Source organism: Argentina silus (assembly GCF_951799395.1).
Source record: "Argentina silus genome assembly, chromosome: 13".
Taxonomy (NCBI): domain Eukaryota; kingdom Metazoa; phylum Chordata; class Actinopteri; order Argentiniformes; family Argentinidae; genus Argentina; species Argentina silus.
Window position 1 is genome coordinate 9,019,473 of NC_139667.1, and position 8,897 is coordinate 9,028,369.

General features: G+C 45.9%; 1 protein-coding gene across 2 annotated transcripts in view; it reads right to left on the bottom strand.

Annotated features, from left to right (window-relative positions):
* Positions 1–1,047: 1,047 nt before the first annotated feature.
* hs6st1a (heparan sulfate 6-O-sulfotransferase 1a) overlaps positions 1,048–8,897 on the bottom strand; it is a 35,302-nt gene continuing 27,452 nt past the window's right edge. Inside the window, exons 2-5 of one of the 2 annotated variants that reach the window (XM_083683980.1) lie at positions 5,094–5,316; positions 4,569–4,817; positions 3,726–4,063; positions 1,048–3,215 (exon numbers count right to left, since the gene is read on the bottom strand). In XM_083683980.1, coding sequence (XP_083540106.1) covers position 3,215; positions 3,726–4,063; positions 4,569–4,817; positions 5,094–5,316 — 811 coding nt within the window. In that variant the 3' untranslated portion in view covers positions 1,048–3,214. Of the gene's footprint in view, positions 4,064–4,568; positions 4,818–5,093; positions 5,317–8,897 lie in introns of both variants that reach the window. The other variant, XM_083683979.1, reaches the window with a different exon arrangement.

Genomic DNA, 8,897 nt, shown 5'->3' on the forward strand with positions numbered 1-8,897 from the left:
ATGCACTCACGCACACAAGTGCGCATGCACACACACACACACACACACACACACACACTCCAAAGCCTACCAGTCCACTACTGCAGCTCAGCCAGGATTGTTTGTTTTATCCGTCTGCACTTGAAATGACAGCGAAGCAGGGGCCAAGGAGAGGATTACAGACTAGGCAGAGTCCAGAACACCAAGTACCCCAGCTGCCAGAGAGGCTGCACTCCCTGTCCTCTCTCTCCCTCTCTCTCTCCCTCTAGCATGCACTCTCATCTCTGTTCTCTGTCTCCCTCTCTTTTTTTTTACTGCAATGCCGTGAGGGTCAAAGTTGAAAGATCACATGGTTGTTTTTGAAGGCCTGTGCTCTGGTCCCTCTCCTCTCCTCTCCCCTCCCCTCCTCCCCTCTCCTCTCCCCCCCTCTCCTCTCCTCTCCTCTCCTCTCCTCTCCTGCTCAGCCAAGGGCACGAGACGTTATTTATGCCCCTACTCCCACTCAACCCTGGTCACCTCCCACTCTCAGCAAGCGCTCCCAACCCCCGTGTTTCGCTTGGCCTCGGATGGATGTGTGTGTGTGTGCATGTGGTAGAATTGGTGTGTCTGGAGATTGAATTAGGCTGTAGATCAGCGGTGGCAGGGCCGAGGCTGTCATTAGGAGGGGAACAGGCTGCTTTATGGGGTCATGGTCCTGCGGTTATTGTGTGCATGTGTGTGTGTGTGTGCACATCTGTGTGGTAGAATGGATCCTTAGCTGCAGGAGAAAGGGGTAAGGCAGTCACATCACCGGAGCTGTAAAAGTGTGTGATGACTGTGACGCTGTGTACACTACATGGAAAAGAAAGAGTCATTAGAGATTTGGCCATTGAGAGTTCGGCTCCCTTATGCAATGGTTTCATGAGTATGGGTGACTTATGTGTGTGTGTGTGTGTGTGTGTGTGTGTGTGTATGTATGTGTGTGTGTGTGTGTGTGTGAGATAGAGAGAGAAAGAGAAAGAACAAAGAGAGAGAGAGAGAGCACACAACACACTGTTGAAATAATAACACAAAAGAAGACCGTTTTTTTTATATAAAAAATGAAATATCTTTAATTGGTGGCTTGATGATCCATTTTTGCAATTATACGAAAAAGAGGATGTTGCTTAAAGAGAGGGAGCCAGAGACAATCTGCAAACCACTCTAAAAATGAGTCCCTGTTACACTTCGTTTAGAGACATACAAAGCAAATATTCATGACATGAGGGAAAATGTTAATTTTCTCCAAAAGAAAATGTATTTAAGACATCAGTTTAAGACATTAATTATCATTGAGAATATAAGTGTACAGTACTGTCGGTGTACAGACTCTAAAAAGCTTGTCCGTCACTGCAGGTACTGCTGTTTTGGGCATAATGGTGTTTGTGTTGGAGTAGCTACAAGTTGCCCTTAACCACAGATACCTGATCAGATATTAGTGTTCCCCCAAATGGTTAATGTCAACATAGTAAGTGAGATCTGATCCTAATGCAGCGTTCATGCCAATCCCGGAAACTAAGAACTTCCAAGTTCAAATTCACCCAACTTATACTCCAGGTCAGAAATGTCAAGAGTTCCCTAGTTCTGAGTACACATGAACGCAGTATCATTCTGTGGCTAGAGGCAACTTCTACCTCAAACCAATGGGTATGTATGTCTCCTGTCTACCTCCACTCCAAGAACAAATTAAAAAGGGGCAGATTTGCAAAAGGGGAGCTCATTTCATATATTTTCCCCAGTCCCCATCAGGGTACTTACAGTATGCAGCTGAATAAGGAGCACTATATCATAGAATCTAGATGTGGCTCTATTGTTTTACTGGGTTCCTTTCCTTGTCACCATTCCTCCTCTCTTTCCCTTTAAGATGACTTTTCTGAAAGGAGTTGACAGCTGAAAGAGGTATGGTGGAAACCTCTGAATCATCTCATCAAGGAAAGGAGGCAAGGAGAAGTTAGGAAAGGTGTGGGAGGGATTTCTAGCCTCTGCTTCTTTCTGTTTCAGCTCCAGCCCTCTGAGATAATGGCAAAAGATTGGTCATGGAATCTGTCAATCACTCACTCAGAGACAACCGTCATTCTCGCTCTCTCTATCACACACACACACACTATTTACAAAGGCACTCATGCCACACAAATGCATCACAATATACACATTATTTACACACACACACACACACACACACGCTTACACGTTCAAGCACACACACACACACACACACACACACACACACACACACACACACACGTAGTCAAGAGGGAAATGTGGTACAGACATGGAGCTACAGACGATCCCCAGTTCATAGAGGCACTACTACCCTGCCACCAAAACATCCTTCTGGGTATTATAACCAAAACATCCCTCTCAGTTGACTGAACTATACAGAACCCTACCCCTCACTCACACTGTCAGCTGGGACACCAAGGCTCTGTGCTTCTGGTGGAATAGGGAGGTATCACAGATCTAGGGGGGGCGTGGCCATGGCGACCATTCGCTTGAATATTCCCAGCTCTAACATTCATCAGACCTGTAAGTTAGGCTCTAGTGCCCATTATTCACATGTGTTCCTGTTCCTGTAGCCTTGTACTTTTCTGTTTCCTGATCATATTGACTCCTCGTCATGTCACAGAATCATCTACATGTTCATGACCTACAGAGTTTGCTGCTTAGAGACAGATGTGGCTTACAGCTTAGGTTAACTGTCTTCCCAGAATGCAAGGCTTCAATCATGGCTATGGTCCATTGTACGTCCGTCCATCGATTATATATTTGTCTTTATAAAACAAAACAAAAGAAAGGAATTACTCTTTTCTTTTAGGCAGCAACATTGGTCTCAGTGTTATTACAATTCTGCTTTAAAAAAAGCATAAAGTGAAACAAAAACAACTCAAAAACATAAAAAGTCCTAAAATGAGAAAGACCGTCACTGTTCATGACACAGAAGCGGCGGGTTCATGGTTGAAATGGAGGCTGATTTTGAAGCAAAACGCTTTTTTTTTTTTCTTCTTTTTTTGTTTTACACAACTTTGTCCAACTCTTCCTTTCGGTCAAGTCTTGTTTCCGTGACATCACATTTTCAATTCCTTGGTTCAGCTCGGCCAGTAGAAAATCCCATTAAATGTCTGAGGGTTTTAAGTTCCTCTCTGATTGAAGGGTTACATCCAGGAAGTACTCAAGTCCTTTATAAGGGGTTCACAAACCTTCGTTTCGTTTCTCACAATCTACATCAGGCCAGAGAGAGAGAGAGAGAAAGAGAGAGACAGAAAGAGAGAGAGAGAGACACACACAGAGAGAGAGATAGACAGAGAGAGATAGACAGAGAGAGAGAATAGGGAGAGAGGGAGGGAGGGGAGAGAGAGAGGAAGGGGATGAGAGAGTTGGTTGTAAGCAAATCTCTATGGTCTTTCCTGTGCTCTTCCATCCTCTCCTCTCCTCTCCTCAGTCATTTAGGGCATAGGGCGCTAGAGTGCTGCAACACTGGCAAATCTCAAAAGGAGTGCACTTGTCAAAAGTCGTGCATTATATAGGGAATAAGGTATCATTTGAAATGCAGCCAGTGACACATCAGCTCTCCAGCTCTCACCCCTGACCTATAAGCTCTGCCTGTCTGCCTGATCCCTCACATGAGTGTATACGTGTCCCCATGTGTATGTGTGTACGTGTGTGTGTGTGTGTGTGTGAGTGTGAGTGTGTGTGCGTGTGTGTGTGTGTGTGTGTGTTCCTCCTGCTACCAGCGCTTGATGATCTGGTTCATATAGTCCTCGGTGGGTAGCCTCGCCCCGGTCTCCTCCGTCCTTCCCCCTCCTTCCTCAGTGTCCTCTCCGTCCGACGCTTCCCCATCTCCCTCCCCCGGTCCGGGGATCTGTCCAGGGCTCGTCTGCTTGGGCCTGGAGGGCCACAGGCTCACTCCCAGCCCCAACCCCTGGTAGTTGTGGCCCTGGAGGTGGTTTTTCAGCCGCTGTTGCCTCCTCTCCTGCTGCCGGGTGTACTGGTAGCGTTGTTGGAAAAGGTCTCTGGCGTAGTCGTACAGCTCCATGTCCAGCTCGTTCAGTTCCTCGATACGCTGGACCTGGGAATGTGGAAGTTTCAAGTTGATTTGGATTGAAGTGCATTTTACGCAGTGTCACAGACTTTACAGAAGGAAAAGTAGAATGGATAATCCCATCTGCAGACGGCCATTTAAAATGTATGATTACTTGTTTGATTCACTGATATCAGATCAAAATTGTGCCTTTCACAGTGGGAAACATTTTTGTTATTCACGCAATACGTTTGGAATGTTTGATTCATGGATGCTTCATTGACTCCCTTCGTTGATACCTTTAAGTCATCATTTCATCTTTCCTTTTTGTTTATGTGTGTGTGCAAATCAATAAATAAGCCCCCTGTATGCTTGTGTAGAAACACAGAAATAGAATTCAACTCAATCAATAAATCAAACATTGAAAACCCACCCAAAAATATCAGTCTGTGGACAGAACTGTCCAGTCTAAATCTAATTCTACGACAAGACTAAAAAGGGACATTTGTCCGTTCTACAAACTACATCTCTTATTAAAGCCTGTTCAACTGACCGTAGCATTGTCCAGGTCCACCCCTGCGGCCCGTGTGCTATTGTACTGCATGAACGGGTGTATGAAGCGCAGTCTGAAGGTGCGCTCGAACAGGAACTGGGTTTTCCTCTGGTACTCTGTCAGGCCGAAGAAGGCCATGTCACGCAGGTTCTTCTTAGCCGAGTCCAGAAGCAGCTGAGCCCGTTTCCTTTCCGGTACTGTGGACATGTTGTAGCAACCGACCAGGCTGAGGTCTGCTAGCATACGCACCTACACACAGGGAGTTATGCATAGATTAGTGTATGTGAGTGTGTGTGTGTGTGTGTGTGTGTGTGTGTGTGTGTATTGACTTTTTATTCATAAACATCCCACCAGACTAAGGCGAGCCAGCATACACACCTTGGATGGAGAAGGAATTAGGTGTGTGTGTGTGTGTGTATTGACTTTTTATTCATAAACATCCCACCAGACTAAGGCGAGCCAGCATATACACACCTTGGATGGAGAAGGAATTAGATGTGTGTGTGTGTGTGTGTGTATATATACCTGTCGGTTGTTAGCCAGGTTATAGGGACAGTCCATGAACTGCTGTAAGGTACATCCTGACCAATCAGAGCCCTCGTAGCAAGCAGGGAGTTCCTCTGGGGTGGGGGTCCGCCCGTCACACATGTGCAGTGAGGTCTTCCACGTGGCCCCTCTCTGGACGTGTCTCCATTCACTCAGATACCGCGACACTGGGTCCCTCAGCAACGTGATGTAATAGAACTTCCTATAGGAGAGAGAGAGAGAGAGAGAGAGAGAGAGAGAGAGAGAGAGAGAGAGAGAGAGAGAGATGGATAGAGAGAGAGAGAGAGAGAGATGGATAGAGAGAGGGGGGGGGCAGGAGTTAAAAACTGATACAGTTCAGTTGAAGGCAGCGGCAAGTTTATTTGTAGTGAAGGTCCTCAAAAGCCCTTTGGGTGGCAGTGTTTCCAATGATTTGCAACTACAGCCGGTTGTAATCCATCGAATACAACGGGGGTATCTCTTACTGGGTGTCTCACAAAGATAATGTCGCATACTGGAGCTGGGGCTATGATACATGAAATAGAACAGTAGGAACACAAAGTAGCAAAGAGGCTATGATGAGACAGAAAGAGAGACAGACACACACACACACACATACACACACACACACATACACAGAGCGAGATAGAGTTTTGTCTAGGAGGGCAGGTTAGGGTCAGTGTTCAGACCACTGTGCAAGAAAGGAAACTGCTGGCACAAGCACATCACGACACACACACACACACACACACACACACACACACACACTCTCTGCAGATGCAGTATGAGTCATCACTCAGCAGCAGAGTTAATAATGTGTGTGTAAATGCTCCATAGCGCAATGTGTGTGTGTGTGTGTGTGTGTGTGTGTGTGTGTGTGTGTGTGTGTGTGTATGCGTGTGTCTAGGTCATACTGTAGTTCTCTCCTTCCCCAAAGGGGGCACTCTCACCAGAGAGAGAGACCTTTACAGGCCTTTACACTCCAGCTAATTACTGCAGGTTAATCAATCAACACATCCTCATTAACCACCGGCCAGCGCAGTGCACACACACATACACACGCACATACACACGCACAACCTCCCCCCACCCCTCTCTGGTTGCATCACCCAGGAATGTTTACAGAGAACTCTGTGTTCATCCTGAACCTGAGGGGAATCCACGGAATGGCCTCCCCAGACATCACCCCCCCCCCCCCCCCCCCCCAGACAATATTCTCCCTCTCTCTCCTGCAGTCTCTCTCTCTTTCTATCGCTTTCCATCTTTGTCTCTCTCTTCCACCTTCAAACAAGACTATGCTGATCTGAGAGTAGAAGCATCACACACACACACACACACACACACACACACACACACACACACACACACACACACACACACACACACACACACACCTTCCCTTGAGCTTACCGTGGTAAAACAAAGCAAGATGAAGTAAATACACTTAAAAGACACAAACACTGACACAGAAGACACTCCTTGTTTTGATATCGCATTCGGCGAATGTAGATTTCTGTTCTGAAAGTGTGTGTGTGTGTGTGTACTTTCGAGAGAGTGTGGCGATAAAGCTAAACTCATTGGTCCAATTGCTCTGTCTCTCTCTCTCTCCCTCTCCTTCTCTTCTCCCTCGCCTTTTGTTCGTTCTCTCTCCGTTTCTTTGCCTCTCCACACACAAGCACACGGTATGCGATGATAGCCTGAGTGACAGGGAGGGAGGGAGAGAGAGAGAGTAACCGAGAGAAAGAGAGTGGGCGGAAGAGAATCTCAATTAGTTTTCTAATACTGTGAAAGCAACGAGGCCACAAGCCACAGCCATTTATCAAAGTTATAGCTGCTGCTGGAATGAAGGCTCAGCTATACAACCAGGAAAATAAATAGCTAAATGTATGCACATACAAATATATGAATATAAATTATGCAGGAGGCAAGGAAGAGAACACACAGACGCAGAGAAACCGTTTCATTGTAATAATGATATGGGGATGTTTTCACATATTAGGGTAAAGACGCACAGAGGCGCACACACACGCGCACACACACACGCACACACACGCAGAGTACCTGCATGCCTTCTTCATAAGTGTGTCATATGTTTATAGGTTCAAGCCAAGTTATCTCTCCGACAATCCTCAGAATTCACAACAACAATTATCTTATCGTCACGAAATCTACTCTTACAACACTCCCATTTGCTGTCACGTAGTACCTGCAAACATGATATGTGGTATATATGAAATGAATATCGATAAGGTACGTGTGTCCATGTCATTCAACACGTTTCCCGTTTACATTTTCTGTTTACCATATATGTCCATGTAATGTCTGCTGTCCTTTTTCTTTTCCCGTTTTTCCATATGCACAATGTCTGTTGGTTCGTTATTCACAGACTCAGCTTGTTTTATACTCTCTGTCTCGTTCTTAAAGTGCAATATATAATAAATCGACCCAAATCCAATCCAAAATGCTGTATAATAAGTCATTCATAAGGCAGTAAAAACGCTGAAAAGTCTGGTTCCTTCTTGTCTATGTCTGTTTCTGCGTGACTCAAGGCTAAAGAGAGAGAACATCATCCCTGACCCTCACAGCCCCAGACTCAACACAGGCTATACAATATGACTACACAGTCAGACAAACCAAGGACATCCCTGAAAGAGAAATTGGTTTCTAATATAAAGTGAAAATGGGAACTAAGTCTCTCTCCCAGACACTCGGACTGACCTCCCTACCCTCCTCTTCCGTCCATCATTTCTCTCTCTCTCTCTCTCTCTCTCTCTCTCTCTCATGATGAGTCTCTATTGGGTCCAGTTCTTGGGTGTGGGTGTGTGCTTTGCCTCTGTCAGCGTTATCACATGGAAACACACAGTGCCTCTGTCCCCCAACTGTCCTGAGCCATAGGAAAATAGAGTTTCCTGCTTCCTTCCTGTGTGTGTGTGTGTGTGGGGGGGGGGGGGGGGGGGGTGTCAAACATCTCTGTTACCACAGATCTCTCTGTCCCTCTCTCTGAGACACAAGCGTCTACCGTGGACAAGAGGACATCCTCAAGGTCCAAGGGTGACACCTTAGTTTCTATGTCTCAGGCAAGGCTACCTCAACTGGAGTGTGTTTCCAAATCACCTCTGCTACATATAAGTCCAACAATGCTACATATAAGTCCATCCCTGGGTTACACCAACAATGCTAGCTGGCCTACTCTCTCTGGCTGTAGCAAGGTAATGTGAGGTGAATGACCTATAAGCCTGGTGTCAGGCTAACAGGGACAGGGGCTTACTAATGAACTTCCACCATATGGATCTTGTTTGATTGGGCCAGTGATGTTCGTTCGAGTGATTTATTTAACAAGATGGTTTCACTCTGTCCGTGGTCAACTGAAATAACTGAAACATTATGATTCTGACAGAACGTACCAAAACCCTCAGGGGGAAATGAAGAAAAACAAACTACAAATATGAGAAGAATACTCTTTTCCCCACATAAAACGAATGTGGCCCAGCGGCCATCAAAAGACGTACACAGACACGCTCTCTCTCTCACACACACACACACACACACACACACACACACACACACACACACACACACACACACACACACACACACACACACACACACACACACACACAGCTCAGCCTGGCTCTAGCTGTATTAAGCTACTTATTTTTTGGGCAGCAGAGATAAGTAAATCCAAACTAACATTCAAACAGACAGACAGACAGACCGACAGACAGAGAATGAATTAATCACTGGAAACGACTGTACTCTCTGCTAACAATCCACATCCACTCAACTTCCACATTGCAGATAAAT